Here is an 18,730-nt window from a genome sequence, read left to right on the forward strand (position 1 = left end):
GCCCGACCAATTCAGCAGCGGGGGAGAGAGGTAAAAAGCAATCAAAGTGTGACGTCACCAGGAAGCAGATAGGGGATTGGTTGGTGAGTATTTCTCTCTTTTTTAAACTTTAACTCCGTGGTTTATAGTTACTAAGGTCTCTCTGGTGTCGTGGGGACTGTTGGTAAACCATTTAACTGTAGTGTAATTAGTGGGATTGATTAATTAATTGAATTTAAATTAAATCAAAGGGTAAATCATGGCAGGACAGTCCGGCCACGTGGTATGCTCCTCCTGCGATATGTGGGAACTCAGGGACACTTCCTGTGTCCCTGACAACTGCATGTGCAGGAAGTGCATCCAGCTGCAGCTACTGACAGACCGCATTGCGGCACTGGAGCTGCGATTGGATGCATACTGGAGCGTTCGCGATGCTCAGAACATCGTGAATAGCACGTTTACGGAGTTGGGCACACCGCAGGTGGAGGTTGGACAGGAAGAAAGGGAATGGGTGACCAACAGGCGGAGTACTAGGCGCAGGCAGGTAGTGCAGGGGTCCCCTGTGGACATCCCCCTCTCAAACAGATACACCACTTTGAGTGCTGTTGGGGGGGGGGGGATGGCTTATCAGAGGAAAGCAGCAGCAGCCAACTTCCTGGCACCAGGGGTGGCTCTGCTGCACAGCACGGGAGGAAAAAGAGCGGGAGAGCTATAGTAACAGGGGATTCTATTGTAAAGGGGAATAGATAGGCGTTTCTGCGGCCACAAACGAGACTCCAGGATGGTGTGTTGCCTCCCTGGTGCAAGGGTCAAGGATGTCTCAGAGCGGCTGCAGAACATCTTGGAAGGGGAGGGTGAACAGCCAGTTCTCGTGATGCATATAGGCACCAACGATATAGGTAAAAAGCGGGATGAGGTCCTAAAAGCGGAATATAGGGAGTTAGGAGGTAAATTAAAAAATAGGACCTCAAAAGGTAGTAATCTCAGGATTGCTACCAGTGCCACGTGCTAGTCAGAGTAGAAATAGAAGGATATTTCAGATGAATACGTGGCTAGAGGGATGGTGCAAGGGGGAGAGATTCAAGTTCCTGGGACATTGGAACCGGTTCTGGGGGAGGTGGGACCAGTTCAAACCGGACGGTTTGCACCTGGGCAGGGCTGGAACCAATGTCCTAGGGGGAGTGTTTGCTAGTGCTCTGGGGGAGGGTTTAAAGTAAAATGGCAGGGGGTTGGGAACCTGAGCAGGGAGACAGAGGAAAGGGAAACAAGGATAAAAGCAAAAGATGGGAAGGAGAAAAACAAAAGTGGCAGTCAGAGAAATCAACGGTTTAAATCAAACGTGGCCACAGTAAATAATAATTCTAATAGGTCTAAGAGCGTTAAAAAAGCAAGCCTGAAGGCTTTGTGTCTTAAAGCGAGGAGCATTCATAATAAGGTGGATGAATTGGCTGCGCAAAGAGGTAAACGAATATGATTTGGTTGGGGTTACGGAAACGTGGCTCAAGGATGGCCAAGGCTGGGAACTCAACATCCAGGGGTATTCGATATTCAGGAAAGATTAAGGGAGGTGGGGTAGCATTACTGGTTAAAGAAGGGATTAACACAATTGTAAGGAAGGATATTAGCTCTGATGATGTGGAATCTGTATGGGTAGAATTGAGAAATACTGAGGGGAAGAAAACGTTAGTGGGAGTGGTATAAATAGACCTCCAAACAGTAAGGCGGAGGTTGGGGATGGCATTAAAAGGGAAATTAAAGAAGCGTGCAATAAGGGCACAGCAGTCATCATGGGTGACTTCAATCTACATATAGATTGGGCTAACCAAATTAGTAACAATACTGTGGAGAAGGAATTCCTGGAGTGTTTACGGGATGGTTTCCTGGACCAATATGTCGAGGAACCAACCAGAGGTCAGGCCATCTTAGACTGGGTATTATGTAACGAGAAAGGATTAATTAGCAATCTTGCTGTACGAGGCCCCTTGGGTCGGAGCGATCATATGATCGAATTCTTCATTAAGATGGAGAATGAAGTCGTTGACTCAGAGACTAGGGTCCTCAAATTAAATAAAGGAAACTACGATGGTCTGAGGAGCGAGTTGGGTAGGATTGATTGGGGAATGTCACTCAAAGGGTTGACGGTGGATAGGCAATGGCAAACATTCAAGGACCGAATGGAATAATTACAGAATTTGTTCATCCCAGTTTAGCATAAAAATAAAACAAAAAAGTTGACTCAACCGTGGCTAACAAGGGAAATTAGGGATAGCATAAGATCCAAGGAGAGGACATATAAATTGGCCAGAAAAAGCAATAATCCTGAGGATTGGGAGCAGTTTAGGATTCAACAAAGGAGGACAAAGGGATTAATTAAGAAGGGGAAAATAGAATATGAGAGTAAGCTTGCAGGGAACATAAAAACTGACTGTAAAAGCTTTTATAGATATGTGAAGAGAAAAAGATTGGTGAAGTGAAGCGTAGGTCCCTTGCAGTCAGAATCAGGGAAATTTATAATGGGGAACAAAGAAATGGCAGACCAACTAAATACATATTTTGGTTCTGGCTTCACAAAGGAGGACACAAATAACCTCCCAGAGGTGCCGGGGAACATAGGGTCTGATGAAAGGGTGGAACTGAAAGAAATCAGTATTTGTAGGGAAATGGCGTTAGGAAAATTGATGGGACTGAAGGCCGATAAATCCCCAGGGCCTGATAATCTACATCCTAGGGTACTTAAGGAAGTGGCCCTAGAAATAGTAGATGCATTGCTGGTCATCTTCCAGAACTTGATAGACTCTGGAACAGTACCCATGGATTGGAGGGTAGCTAATGTTACCCCACTATTCAAAAAAGGTGGTAGAGAAAAAGCGGGGAATTATAGACCGGTAAATCTGGCATCAGTAGTGGGGAAAATGCTAGAGACCATTATAAAAGATGTAATAGCAGAGCACTTGGAAAGCAGTGACAGGATCGGACAAAGTCAACATGGGTTTACAAAAAGGTAAATCATGCTTGACTAATCTACTGGAATTTTTTGAGGATGTAACTGGTAAAATAGATAAGGGAGAACCAGTGGATGTGGTGTATTTGGTCTTTCAGAAGGCTTTCGATAAGGTCCCGCATAAGAGATTAGCGTGCAAAATTAAGCCACATGGGATTGGGGGCAAGGTATTGACTTGGATAGAGAACTGGTTGGCGGACAGAAAGCAAAGAGTTGGAATAAACGGGTCGTTTTCCAAGTGGCAGGCAGTGACTAGTGGAGTACCGCAAGGATCGGTCCTAGGACCCCAGCTATTCACAATATATATTAATGATCTGGACGAGGGAATTGGATGTAATATCTCCGAATTTGCAGATGACACAAAGCTGGGTGGGAGGGTATGCTGTGAGGAGGATGTCGTGAAACTCCAGTACGATTTGGACAGGTTGGGTGATTGGGCAGAAACATGGCAAATGCACTATAATGTGGATAAATGTGAGGTTATCCACTTTGGTGGCAAAAACAGGAAGGCAGATTATTATTTGAATGGCAATAGATTGGGAGAAGGGGAAGTGCAAAGAGACCTGGGTGTTCTTGTGCACCAGTCGTTGAAGGTAAGCATGCAGGTGCAGCAGGCGGTTAAGAAGGCAAATGGTATGTTGGCCTTCGTAGCAAGAGGGTTCGAGTATAGGAACAAGGATGTCTTGCTGCAGTTGTACAGGGCCTTGGTGAGACCGCACCTTGAGTATTGTGTGCAGTTTTGGTCGCCTTATCTGAGGAAGGATGTTCTTGCCATGGAAGGAGTGCAGCGAAGATTCACCAGGCTGATACCTGGGATGGCAGGAATGACGTATGAGGAGAGATTGTGTCGATTGGGCTTATACTCACTGGAGTTTAGAAGATTGAGAGGGGATCTCATCGAAACCTATAAAATTCTGTCAGGCCTGGACAGACTAGATGCAGGAAGGATGTTTCTGTTGGCTGGGGAGTCCAGAACCATGGGTCATAGTCTAAGGATAAGGGGTAGGCCATTTAGGACTGAAATGAGGAGGAATTTCTTCACCCAGAGAATGGTGAACCTGTGGAATTCTCTGCCACAGAGGGCGGTGGAGGCCAGTTCATTAAATATATTCAAGAAGGAGTTGGATATATTTCTTAAGGCTAAACGGATCAAGGGATATGGGGAGAAGGCAGGGACAGGGTACTGAATTTGGGTGATCAGCCATGATCTCATTGAATGGCAGAGCAGGCTCGAAGGGCCGAATGGCCTACTCCTGCTCCTATCTTCTATGTTTCTACCTTCAGGTGGAGCACCTAGCATTATTCTTTATATAAAAAAAGGTACTTTACACAGTGGTACATTCCTTATAGAACTAGTGAGGAATTATGAACAATGTATCAGTGTACAAGTGCATTCAATTTTGAGATCCGTGGTGTGCACATAAGCATTGGGAAAAAGTAAAACTATAAAGAAGTGTATTTAACTCCTTTCCCCATTTCAAATCTCCAGTGTTATCTCCTTTAATACACTCTAACCTGGGCATTATTCAAAATATCGTTTATGTTCCCTCTACCACTGCTGCAATAGAGTTTTAGCGATGCTGGATATGAAGTCTGTCTTGCCACATCTGGTGGTTCATTAGAAGGTTCAGAAAACAAATGATAACAGATTTTGAATCTCTATGTACATTTAACAAGTCAATATTAACAAAAATATGATACAACTACAACCAATGTTCCCGTGAGCTGCGCAGCTCACAGGCTGCTCACCGGCTTTACAATGGTAATAACTGCACATGCGCACAATATTGAATGGGCCGTGCAGCCTGTTAAAGTGCCCGCGCACCGAAAAAAAATTAGTGAACATTGACTACAACTATTTAGTACACCATACTGACATTAACTATTCAAGTGTAAACAAAGGCTTATGGGAGAGTTGCTAAGCTTTCATTCTCTAGTTATGTCTAGTAGAGTGTGTCCAGGTGTTCCAATCAATAGAGGGCGAGGAGGTCAGAGAGCACTGTGGTACAAGTCAAAGTGGAGTCATTTGCACAGTATGGTAGCTCATACGCCGAGTGTTGGTGCACAAAGCTAAAATATGTAGGCCGGAGAGTATTTTGCAACTTGAGCAGGCAATAGACTCTTTCTATTGCCTACGCGTGCCATACGGATTATTGTCTATTGTCCTCAATTAGTAAGAAAGTGAAAGTTTTTTCCATTAGTGTTATATCATGCATCAAAGGAAGATCGCCGATCAGTCTGGGGAAACCAAATTAAATATCCCTCGTCACCATCCATCTCCTTCCTTGTACAAGGGCGAAAGTATGTGTATAAGCTAGTACAAGGTGAATGCCAGTTTGCAAAATAGTCTCAGATTAGATCAAGTTCTTCTCTAGAACAAGCCGAATATGCATCTCTCCCCTCTCCCTCTATTTTGAGTAATAGGGAGAAAATGACCGAGAAAGAAAGTAGTTGCATTTATATAGCACCTGATCACATCTCCCAGAAATGGCTAAAATGTGCTTCATGTACAATGAATTGCACTGAGATGCAGAGACTTTTATGCAAGTAAATTCAACAGTTACAATATGCATAGGAATATCCCACAAATGACAATGAGATGAATGTGCAATGATTCGGTTTGTTTTTGGTGGTGGCTGTTGAGAGGAAGGTTGGCTAGGAAACTGCAAAATCTCGCTGCCCTTCTTAGTGTCATGGGATCTTTAATGTCCACTTGAACCAAAGGAACAGGTGGACAGGACTTCAATTTGACATCTCATCTGAAGGACGGTACTGCTAATAATGTAGTATTCCCTAAATACTACACTGGAGTGTCAAGCCTGGATTGGGGCGTGAAGCTATCACCGAGTCAAGCTGACAACTGATGAAACAATGCCAGCATTGGCTAAACCCATTACCATGCTCAAGAGTCTCCAAACCACATGACTGAGGAATCCACATAGGCAGAGATTCTTTTGCCCAATATGGAAGCCAGGAACACATCCCACCAGAGTTCACACCGCTTATTTGCAGGTTGTCAGAACCAAGGCTTAAGGACCTCAAATATGTGCAGGAGTACTGATGGATTTTAAACAGCTAAAGCTGCTCAGCTTACCAGCACAAAGCACAGATAAACGTCCTTTTTGTCCTGCTAGGATCACACTATTGGTTTGGACACTAGCTTGCAGAGTTACCTGGATCAGAGTGAGACGCGTCCCAGCCACCACTGACAAATCCACCCTTGCAAATTCTGGCTGATCAGTCATCAACAATGTCCTCGACAAATCTGCCTGGCTAAGGTATCAATTACAGTCTTCCAGAGAGTTGAATTGGTTCCCACCTTGCATTGACACGCATGTAAGTTTGGATCCAACTTGACTCCAAAGAGACCCTGGAAGACCCTCTCCCTTCCCCCAAATTAATGGTCACTAAGCAACAGGCAAGGGTGAACTTGAGCCCTTGTTAGGCAGACAACAGATACCAGGAACTCTTCAGAAACAGCATGCAGAGTTGTGTAAGTCACCATGAAATATGAGACGGCATTACCCCAATCTCCTGACTGCAACGTGCCCCATTGAACAGTGAAGAGATGTAGAACTTTTGTATGAACTTCTCGCCTCCCTGCAGCCGAATCACGATAGGCACTGAGCCTTCACGCAGCTGATTTTGCAAGCCCAACTTTCCTAGTCAACTACATGATGGAAGTCTGCCTTCGGCATGATTTAAGGACCCATGAAGGACAGCTTGTCGCCCGAGTCAGAGGTCGTGGGTTCAAGAGATTAGAGCACATAATCTGGGTTGGTACATGCAGTACTATGCAAGTGCTGCACCACAGGAGATGCCTGCTCTCAGGCCTGTGTCGGGAGAAGCAGAGAGTGGTGGTACAGTGGGTACTTAAACTCACTTTCGCGTGCTTTTTTACAGAGGCTTACCAATCTCAGACCGGCAGCGGCGTTCCGGAGCCACGTCACGATTCAAAAAAGTGACGCGGGCAAGAGGAAGCAGCTGATTGGGTAAGTACGGCCAGGTGAGTATTTATACTAATCTTAACTGTCAAGCTACTGTATAGAGTAATAGTTTATAAAATTTAGAAGGTCTTAAATTTTTGTGGTTATAGTTTCTAAGGTCTTTGTTGTGCATCGGGGAGTGCTAGTAACCAAGGGCCCTTGAGTATATCATTTAATTGTTGTGTAATTAGTGGTATTGATTTGATTTAATTTAATTTAATTTAAAGGGTAAGTCATGGCAGGTCAGCTCAGCCCCGTGGCATGCTCCTCCTGCGCTATGTGGGAAGTGTATCCAGCTGCAACTACTGACAGACCGCATTGCGGCGCTGGAGCTGCGAATGGATACATACTGGAGCATTTGCGATGCTGAGGACATCGTGGATAACATGTTTAGGGAGTTGGTCACACCGCAGGTAAAGGCTGCACAGGCAGGAAGGGAATGGGTGACCACCAGGCAGAGTAGTAGGCGCAGGCAGGTAGTGCAGGAGTCCCCTGTGGCCATCCCCCTCTCAGATATACCACTTTGGATTTTGCTGAGGAAGATGGCTTATCGGGGGAAGGCAGCAGCAGCCAACTTCCTGGCACCATGGGTGGTTCTGCTGCACAGGACAGGAGGAAAAAGAGTGGGAGAGCTATAGTGATGGGGGATTCTATTGTAAGGGGAATAGATAGGCGTTTCTGCGGCCACAAACGAGACACCAGGATGGTATGTTGCCTCCCTGGTGCAAGGGTCAAGGATGTCTCAGGGCGGCTGCAGGGCATTCTGGAGGGGGAGGGTGAACAACCAGTTGTCGTGGTGCATATAGGTATCAACGATATAGGTAAAAAACAGGATGAGGTCCTAAAAGCTTAATATAGGGAGTTAGGAGGTAAATTAAAAAATAGGGCCTCAAAAGGTAGTAATCTCAGGATTGCTACCAGTGCCACGTGCTAGTCAGAGTAGAAATAGAAGGATATTTCAGATGAATACATGGCTAGAGGAATGGTGCAAGGGGGAGGGAATCAAATTCCTGGGACATTGGAACCAGTTCTGGGGGAGGTGGGACCAGTACAAACTGGACTGTTTGCACCTGGGCGGGACCGGGACCAATGTCCTAGGGGGAGTGTTTGCTAGTGCTGTTGGGGGGGGGGGGGGGGGGGGGGGTTTAAACTAAAATGGCAGGGGGTTGGGAACCTGTGCAGGGAGACAGAGGAAAGGGAAACAAGGATAGAAGCAAAAGACAGGAAGGAGAAAAGCAAAAGTGGAAGGGTGTAAATCAAACAGGGCTATATTAAATAATAATTCTAAAAGGACTAAGAGTGTTAAAAAAACAAGCCTGAAGGCTTTGTGTCTTAATGCGAGGAGCATTCGTAATAAGGTGGATGAATTAGCTGTGCAAATAGATGTAAACGGATATGATGTAATTGGAATTTCGGAAACATGGCTTTAGGGTGACCAAGGCTGGGAATTCAACATCCAGGGGTATTCAATATTCAGGAAGGACAGGCAAAAAGGAAAAGAAAAACTGGTTGGCAGACAGGAAGCAAAGAGTTGGAATAAACGGGTCTTTTTCCAAGTGGCAGGCAGTGACTAGTGGGGTATCGCAGGGATCGGTCCTAGGACCCCAGCTATTCATAATATATATTAATGATCTAGACGAAGGAACTAGATGTAATATCTCCAAGTTTGCAGATGACACAAAGCTGGGTGGGCCTGTGTGCTGTGAGGAGGATGCCGAGAAATTCCAGTATGATTTGGACAGGTTGGGTGATTGGGCAGATGCATGGCAGATGCAGTATAATGTGAATAAATGCGAGGTTATCCACTTTGCTGGCAAAAACAGGAAGACAGATTATTATCTGAACGGCAATAAATTGGGAAAAGGGGAAGTGCAACGAGACCTGGGTGTCCTTGTGCACCAGTCACTGAAGGTAAGCATGCAGGTGCAGCAGGCGGTTAAGGCGGCAAATGGTATGTTGGCCTTCATAGCGAGAGGATTCGAGTACAGGAGCAAGGATGTCTTGCTGCAGTTGTACAGGGCCTTGGTGAGACCACACCTTGAGTATTGTGTGCAGTTTTGGTCGCCTTATCTGAGGAAGGATGTTCTTGCCATGAAGGGAGTGCAGTGAAGATTCACCAGACTGATACCTGGGATGGCAGGAATGACATATGATGAGAGATTGGGTCGATTAGGCTTATATTCACTGGAGTTTAGAAGAATGAGAGGGGATCTCATTGAAACTTATAAAATTCTAACAGGACTAGTCAGACTAGATGCAGGAAGGATGTTCCCGATGGTGGGGGAGTCCAGAACCAGGGGTCACAGTCGAAGGATAAGGGGTAAGCCATTTAGGACTGAGATGAGGAATTTCTTTACCCAGAGAGTAGTGAACCTGTGGAATTCTCTACCACAGAGGCAGTGGAGGCCAACTTATTAAATATATTCAAGAAAGGAGTTAGATATATTTCTTAAGGCTAAAGGGATCAAGGGATATGGGGAGAAAGCAGGGACAGGGTACTGAATTTGGATGATCAGCCATGATCTCATTAAATGGCGGAACAGGATCGCGGGGCCGAATGGCCTACTCCTGCTCCTATCTTCTATGTAAAAGATCCCATGGCACTATTTAAAGAAAAGCATGTGAATTTGAAGAAGTGTAGAAATTGGCTGCCGTGTTTGCTTGCATTACAACAGTGACTACATTGTAGTAAGTATTTCATTGGCTGTGGAGTGCTTAGGGATGTCCTGGAAATGTGAAAGGTGCTATATAAATGCAGGTTCTTTGTTTAGAAATGCTTTAAGGAATTCAGTATGAACATTCACACTCGTCACCCTACCAATATAGCTAGGCAACAAATGAAACTCATTCACGAAGGAATTCTTCTCCGTCAGCTTTACCAACCTCCCTGCACATGGATCGGAGTTCTGGATGAACACTCATTCTGTTACTGCTGACTCCTGATGTCATTGAACTGACATTAGCTGCATCACCTAGTTCCAGAAAGCAACTGAAGTTGGGGAATGTTTCATTTAATGGAACATTTTTCAGGCTGCAAGATCTCATTTTAACTGGTTAGTAGGTTTTTTTTTGCTGGCGGGTTACAAACGATAAAGCTGTAGAGTTACTCAGCTCCAGAAAATGTTCAGCAGATTTGGTGGCTTCACAAACTCAAATGGAAAAATGATTTTTACATATTATATAAACACTAAATCGGAGTAGGTTTTGAAAACTTGAACGGAAATTCAATAAAGCAGTAATAAACCTTACCTGTTCAGGCTTGATTAGATCCTTATCCGGTTTACTTTTGCTTGAAGCGTACACTCTGAATGAGACCAGCCCCAGGCCAGCTGGAAGAGCTGTCAATTTGACAACCTGGGGGAATCAAAAACAAATTACACAATATTCACTCAACATTCCTACTAATTGGACTCATTTTTCAAAAACCACCACGAGGGCTTATATTAGCCAGTTGAATAGTTACACCAGTTTATTCGCTCCCTCAATCGAAACCTTTTCTTTCTTGAAAAGGTGCCTCAATAATTCATGCTGCTGCTTATTTTCCCCCAATTTAAAATCGATAAAAAAAACCTTTGCTTGCACAGTGCAAATGTCCTTTTCTTTCCCTATTTGCATCCAATTTAAAGTAGAGACAGACTTCCAACCATAACTTCACTTTGGGAGGATCATGCTAAAGGATCATGCTGTGGAACAGTAAGTAGAATTCTTTCCAAAGTGCCAAACACTACAATCTAAAATCAAAAAAGCATGAACAGTGCAGTTACAGTATATAATTATGTTGAAACCAAATAAGCTTGTTCAGTGATTTATTTTTTATTTCAAAGCAATTGGAAGTGATTAAGTGCAGATATGGAAACCCTCGCTTGTTCTACCTAAATGACACTGTTTTGCCTTACCTATACTGTAAATTCACATCTGAACTTTTGTTGAAGATTAAGAACTCAAAGACTGTTGAGAGGTTTCATTTGTGTCTCACATGTGGCTTGTTTGAAAAGCTGATTACATTGTTACATGTTAGTTGGTACAAAACAATCAGTTCTTGTATTAACATACCAAAGAATTTCACGTAGGAGCAAAACTATTGCTGCTTCAAAGGTTTTGTGTGTTTGCACTTAACTTACTGTTTTCAAGGTTAATATGCAACATAGCATTATGTTGTCAAAAAAGGAAACAGTTGTTGAGATTTGTTTTGCAAACATATGGTACTGTGTTGCAGCTATGATTTTAACATGTTACACTGCAGTGTTGACAAGGGGTTTGCATTCTTAATGTAACCCAAACATGCAATTTACATCAAGGTTAATGGATATCAATGAAGGTCACAAGCTCCATGTTCAAATATCCCACTTACACAACACACTTGGAGATATTGGGTGTTGGAACAGGTTAACTTGTGCTTCTATGACTAGAACACAACATAGAGCCCCTCGAGCCTGCTCAGCCATTCAATAATATCATGGCTGAACTTCTACATCAACTCCACTTTCCCTCCCAATACCCCTATCCCTCGATTCCCTTAGTGCCCAAAGATTTATCGCTCTCGGTCTTGAATATACTCAATGACTGAGCATCCACAGCCCTCTGGGTAGAGAATTCCAAAAATTCACAACCCTCTGCATTTGTTCATCTGGGAACTTAAAACTACTAACTGTACACTAATGTCCTTCAGGGAAGGAAATCTACCATCCTTACTTGGTCTGGCCTATGTGACTCCAGACCCACAGCAATGTGGTTGCCTCTTAACTGCACTCTGAAATGGCCTAGCAAGCCACTCAGTTGTAAAAAAACACAACGAAAAACAATAGGGATAAAACCAGACGAACCACCCGGCATCGACCTCGGCACCGGCAACGGACACGACAATGGCACACCCAGCCCAGTCGATCCTGCAAAGTCCTTCTCACCAACATCTGGATCTTGTGCCAAAATTTGGAGAGCTGTCCCACAGGCTAGTCAAGCAACAGCCTGACATAGTCATACTCAGAGTCATATCTTTCAGCCAATATCCCAAACTCCATCACCATCCCTGGGTCCTGTCCTGTCCCAGCAGCAGGACAGACCCACCAGGGGCGACGGCACAGTGGTATAGTCGGGAAGGAGTGGCTCTGAGAGTCCTCAACATTGACTCCGGACCCCATGAAGTCACATGGCTTCAGGTCAAGTATGGGCAAGGAAACCTCTTGCTGATTGCCACCTACCGCCCTCCCTCAGCTGATGAATCAGTACTCCTCCATGTTGAACACCACTTGGAAGAAGCACTGAGAGTAGGAAGGGCACTGAATGTACTCTGGGTGGGGGACTTCAACATCCATCAGCAAGAGCGGCTTGGTAGCACCACTACTGACTGAGCTGTTTGAGTCCTAAAGGACACAGCTGCCAGTCTGGACCTGCGACAGGTGGTGAGAGAACCAACACGAGGGGAAAAACCTACTTGACTTCGCCCTCACCAATCTTCAATTCAATTCAATTCAAATCGCTTTATTGGCATGACAAGGTACATCTTATGTTGCCAAAGCATCGAAAAACATTCATGGTTGAACACAAAAAATACAGATCTATCCATACAGTGTATAAACAGATATATCCCGGAGTGTATAAAATACACATTCATATAATTTGTATATACTCTTTTCTTATATTTAGTGGTTGTCCCTCTGTTTATGGCAAGCTGTAACATAGTGTGCCACTAAGGTTACACAATTTCTCTCTTCCCCTAGTAGGTATGGGAGTTTTTGGTAGTCATTCAAATTTCTGAATTCCGGGCATATTTTTGTGAATTTTGGGTAGAAATTCTCCCTTATGCCCTGATATTTTCTACAAGCTGTGAGGAAGTGCATCTCTGTCTCCACCACTCCCTGACTGCAGTGAGAGCATATCCTGTCCTCTCTTGGTAGCCGGGTCTGCCTGTGTCTACCTTTTTCGGTCGCAGATGCATCTGTCCATGGCAGTACTGGTAGCAGTGACCACCGCATAGTCATTGTGAAGTCCCATCTTCACACGGAGGACACCCTCCATCGTGTTGTGTGACACTACCACCGTGCTAAATGGGATAGATTCAGAACAGATCTGGCAGCTCAAAACTGGGCATCCATGAGGTGCTGTGGGTGATCAGCAGCAGCAGAATTGTATTCCACCACAATCTGTAACCTCATGGCCCGGCATAACCCTCACTCTGCCATTACCATCAAGCAAGGGGACCAACCCTGGTTCAATAAGTAGTGTAGAAGAGCATGCCAGGAGCAGCACCAGGCATACCTAAAAATGCAGTGCCAACCTGAGGAAGCTGCAACACAGGACTACATGCATGCTAAAAAGCAGAAGCAGCATGCTATAGACAGGCTAAGCAATCCCACAATCAACAGATCAGATCAAAGCTTTGCAGTCCTGCCACATCCAGTCGTGAATGGTGGTGGACCATTAAACAACTAACGGGAGGAGGAGGCTCCATGAATATCCCCATCCTCAATGATGGTGGAGCCCAGCACGTGAGTGCAAAAGACAAAGCTGAAGCGTTTGCAACCATCTTCAGCCAGAAATGCCAAGTGGATGATCCGTATCGGCCTCCTCCCGAGGTCCCCACCACCACAGAAGCCAGTCTTCAGGCAATTCGATTCACTCCACGTGATATCAAGGAACAGCTGAGCGCACTGGATAAACAAAGGCTGTGGGCCTCAACAACATCCCAGCTGTCATGCTGAAGACTTGTGCTCCAGAACTAGCCGCGCCTCTAGCCAAGCTGTTCCAGTACAGCTACAACACTGGCATCTATCCGACAATGTGGAAAACCGTGACCTCTACCACCTAGAAGGACACGGGCAGCAGGTGCATGGGAACACCACCACCCCCAAGTTCCTCTCCAAGTCACACACCATCCTCACTTGGAAGTATATCATCGTTCCTTCATAGTCACTGGGTCAAAATCCTGGAATTCCCTCGCTAGCAGCACTGTGGGAGTACCTTCACCACACGAACTGCAGCAGTTCAAGGCAGCGGCTCACCACCAACTTCTCAAGCGCAACTAGGGATGGGCAATAAATGCTGGCCTTGCCAACAACGCCCACATCCCATGAACGAATAAAAAAAAATAAAGTGAGGCTTTTGTGCATGAAGTTTTTTGCCTATGCTCCTGCAGCTAAAGCTGTTGGATAACAGCACTTGCTGCTCTCTAAATGAGCAACACGCCAAAAAAAGCTGCTTCAAGTCGGCAGCAACAAAAAAAACTTAGTTATTTTATCATGCATTTATTGAAGTCGGTTACCTTCTTGAGGAGAAATCTAAACTACAGTGCGTTGCATTATGGCAAATACAAAAAGGTCATATTGTCTGGACTCGGAAATCCAAAGGGACACTACAATACAAATCGCTTTATTGGCATGATAAGGTACATCTTATGTTGCCAAAGCATCATTCTTCTGTATATAGTTACACCCCTGGGATCCAACATTTACAAAATAGTAAATCAATAGTTAACTGGGAAAGCTTTTGTTATTTATTGAAATCTGCATTCATTGCCTCTGAATTCTAGTCCATTCATACTCAAAGTTACCTCAAATGGAACCCTTTCACAAGAATTGTTTCAAAAGGTGTGACCATCATAAAGGGCGACCTTCCTGGCCAAGCTGTAGCACTATATTACTTAGGGTTAGGGTTATATTCCGCATATAGGGCTACATGCGGAATTCTGTAAAAGTATCCTCCGGACTCAAAGGAAAACAGTAAACAACGCATGCAGGGCGGAACTAGGCCAATACCCATTAATAATCACTATCCAAAAAAGAGCCACCAAATTTTGGAATCACCTACAAATGAGCAACCCCCAATGCTATCACTACGACGCCCTGAAATGCCAAGAGCTGACCATAAAGAAGAATACCCTCAGTCAACTAGTCCTGGGACTCAATAAAGTAACTCATAACAATACTAACAATAACCAGTCCCAGGACAGTGACAGGGTAACACAAAGAATTCGACCCAACACAATCGTCGCTAAGCAAAAGGAAAAATATCTGTCATATTGGGCAGAAACAACAAAAACCCAAAGCAAACTCAATTGCTACTTGGCCCTAAACAGACAATACAACATAGCTGATTACCTGACCATGGTAAAGGATAACAAACTGAGAAGAACCTTGACAAGGTACAGACTTAGCGAACATAGCCTAGCGATCGAAAAAGGCAGACACAGGCAGACCAGGCTGCCAAGAGAAGACAGGATATGCTCTCACTGCAGTCAGGGAGTAGTTGAGACAGAGATGCACTTCCTCACAGCCTGTGGAAAATATCAGGGCATCAGAGAGAATTTCTACCAAAAATTCTCACAAATATGCCCTGAATTCAGAAATCTGACTGACAACCAAAAACTCCCATTCCTACTGGGGGAGGAGAGAAGCTGTGTAACACTGGCGGCACACTATGTTACAGCTTGCCAGGAACAGAGGGACAACCAGTAAACTAAGACAAGAGTATATATAAACAAGGCGAATGTATATTTATAAACTCAGGGATATGCCTGTTTATACACTGTATGAATGGAACCGCGTTTATGTGTTCAACCATAAATGTATTTTGATGCTTTGGCAACATAAGATGTACCTTATCATGCCAATAAAGCGATTTGTATTGTATTGTATTGTATTATATTACTTTCCTTACTATGCTAATCAATCCTCAGGACTGGGAATTTCTTTAAGGCAGGATTTCATTTATCGGTGCAAGAAAGTGATCCCAGTGTCTCCATCACACATTTGCAATATTTCTTCACCTAATTTTAGCAGTCTGTGCCTTTGAAGTCTGTATCTAATTAACATATTTTACAGAGCCCACATCAAAGACTGCTGTGGCTCCACTGTGAACACCTTTCTAGCACAGCAATTCACACCTTTCCCTAGCACAGCAATTCACAAAGTGCAGGCAAGCATACACTCAGCAGCCTGGCTACACTGGAATTCCTCACATCGCAACATGGCTTATTCACCAGGATCCCAGAAGAATGAACTCTCACTCTAGAAGTGTTCAATAACAGCTTGCATTTACATAGCACCTTCAACAAAGTGAAACATTTCAAGGCACTTTTAACGCCTAGCCACATAAGGAGATATTAAGACAGGTGATTTGGTCAAAGAGGTAGGTTGTAAGGAGTGTCTTAAGGGCAGAGAGAGGTGTAGAGGTTTAGGGAGGGAATTCCAAAGCTTAGGGCCTAGGCAGCTGAAGGCACGGCTGCCAATGGCGGAGAGATTAAAATCAGGGATGCACAAGAGGCCGAAATTGGAGGAGCGCAGAGATCTGAGGATTGTAGAGCTGGAGGTGGTTACAGAGATAGGGAAGGACGAGGCCAATGTTCTTCTTTATCTATGCCATACTCACTTAAAAGGAATGAAGTTGCATGGTCTCTTTTGGCACCATTACAAGTATTTAGCTTAACAGTTTTCTAATCACAATCACCAAGCTGCACCTACCTGTTCAGTCCACAAATGCCAGTTTTGATAGCTATAGCTTGTGATATTACAGACCCACAACAGTGAGTAGCCCACCGTTGTCATTTACAGCCTCACTCTTTTTCTTTCCATCACCTGGCTGTAGATGCAGGTGCTTTTTTTTTTAAAGCAAAGATTGGGTTTGTGTTGTTGCCTCATGACTCAGCACACTCTGTGCTGATTCATACAGATCAGGTTTGTGTAGTTAGCTCTTCAGTAGGAGGGAGCTACAAATGGCCTCAGTTTCTCTGGGGTAGTGAGAAGAAGGGAAGGAAAAAAAAAATCACCAAGATTCCTGGCCAGTGACCCCCTGCTGGAAAGTACACGTGGAGAGGTCAGAAGAGGACGGGGTCAGGCTAGTGACGTACATGGTCAAATAACTTACTAATGCTCTAATGTTTAGGCTCACACTTGAAAATGACTATTTGGGTGAGGTACTGGAGGATTGATGAGCCCTGCATTCAGCTTCCAGAGGAAGGAAAAACTGGTGTGGGGGCACTGTTAGGGTCACATCATTCCAAGATAGAATAACAAGAATATAATCTCCCTTAAATAAATTTTGCAGATCCCCTGGAAGCCCTTCCTCATCACAGAAGTGAACTTGATAGTCTAACAAACAACTGGTCAGCAATGCCCCATCTCAAGGTAAAAACAAATGCTATTTGCATAGTGAAAGTTTGGACTTTGGGGAATTTAGAATAGCGATGTCTTTTCCAGAGATGAAAATGGCACAATAGTATTTCATACCAGATGGTCTTCAATATTGAGACGTAGCTCTGGAGGAAGTCTCCCAACTCTACCCATTTGCCTTTCCCGAAGATCAAGCAGATTTTCATCTGGAAGAGCATATTCCTGTTTATTCTGTCCATTTCTCACCATGGAGGCAAGCTGTCTGAGGTCATTTCAAAGCTGTATTCCAACTGATTATAGACCTAAATTTACTGGGGACAACCCAGTGTGTCCAGGTTCCTCTTCAGATATTTGCAGCTCTTACTTCCTGAGCTAAACTCCCGGAAAGCTTGAGAAATTCTGCACTCAGCCCAGATTTGTGTTCGGCATCAGCTTTTTACATCATAAAATTGGAGAAGTTCCTCCTGATTTGCCCAATATATTGAGTATTTATTTCAACCAGTTACTTGACATCTCCAACCCACTGACAACTTATCTAATTCACCTGTAAAATGAACCTTCTACTTGGTTTTAGACTAGACAAGTTTCTTAAAGTCACATGATCTAAGTAACTAATGCATACATAACCTGTTGGCAGGTGAATAGGGTGTTAGAATAATCAGTACTGTAACTCATGCAAGAACGCAGACAGATGTAAAATAAGGTAAACAAACTTTCCCTTGTCTGGAACAGTCCTTCATGGTACAACACCTATATTGATTATTACTTTCCAGTAGTGGTGGTGGGGTTGTTGTGACATGCTTGTGTGCACAGCAAGACCTGTTCAATTGATTTGCTCGAATACTGCCTATTCATGGATTAATCCATTAACACAACAGTAGATATTGGGTCAGAATTTGCTGTCAAAAGAACAGCAAGGTTAATGGCACTCGCCGTTATTTATGGATAAATGGTACAGCAACTTCAGGGGAGGAGCAGGAATATCCAAAAGTTGCTGTCTGAGTTGAGCAGCTCCGGTTAGTTTTGCGAAAGCAGCACCTCGCCCAAAGCCGCCCCTTTTTTCTGGAACTTGCTGTATTTGCCCATTAAACTCACTACAGAAAGTTAAGTCGTCATTACAAGCAACTTCCTTTTCTAGCTCCCATGTTAGCTGACATTGTTAATGGTTCTCTCTCCTCAGGTACTGCCCCCTCCCTCAAATCTGCCGTGATCACCCCTCTCCTCAAAAAACCAACCCTTGACCCCTCCGTCCTTGCAAACTACCACCCCATTTCCAACCTCCCTTTCCTCTCCAAAGTCCTTGAACATGTCGTCACCTCCCAATTCCGTGCCCATCTTCCCCGCAACTCCATGTTTGAATCCCTCCAATCTGGTTTCCGCCCCTGCCACAGCACCAAAATGGCTCTCATCAGTCACAAATGACATCCTTTGTGACTGTGACAAAGGTAAACTATCCCTCATCGTCCTTCTTGACTTGTCTGCAGCCTTTGACACGGTTGACCACTCCATCCTTCTCCAATGCCTCTCCACCGTTGTCCAACTGGGTGGGACTGCACTCGCCTGGTTCCATTCTTATCTATCCAATTGTAACCAGAGAATCACCTGCAAAGGCTTCTCTTCCCACTCCAGCATAGTTAACTCTGGTGTCCCCTTTGGATCTA

At 44.4% G+C, this 18,730-nt stretch overlaps 1 protein-coding gene across 6 annotated transcripts in view; it reads right to left on the minus strand.

Moving 5' to 3' along the window:
• Nucleotides 1–18,730, minus strand: part of LOC147124940 (MICOS complex subunit MIC27-like) — a 99,107-nt gene that overhangs the window by 52,549 nt on the left and 27,828 nt on the right. For 5 of the 6 annotated variants that reach the window (XM_085994978.1, XM_085994993.1, XM_085994985.1 and 2 more), the window contains exon 2: nucleotides 10,216–10,320. In XM_085994978.1, the coding sequence (XP_085851104.1) occupies nucleotides 10,216–10,320 (105 nt within the window). Of the gene's footprint in view, nucleotides 1–10,215; nucleotides 10,321–13,844; nucleotides 13,875–18,730 lie in introns of those variants that run through there. The other variant, XM_085994968.1, reaches the window with a different exon arrangement.

Source organism: Somniosus microcephalus, chromosome 1, assembly GCF_052327205.1.
Source record: "Somniosus microcephalus isolate GS21.2 chromosome 1, FLI_Smic_1.0, whole genome shotgun sequence".
Lineage (NCBI taxonomy): Eukaryota > Metazoa > Chordata > Chondrichthyes > Squaliformes > Somniosidae > Somniosus > Somniosus microcephalus.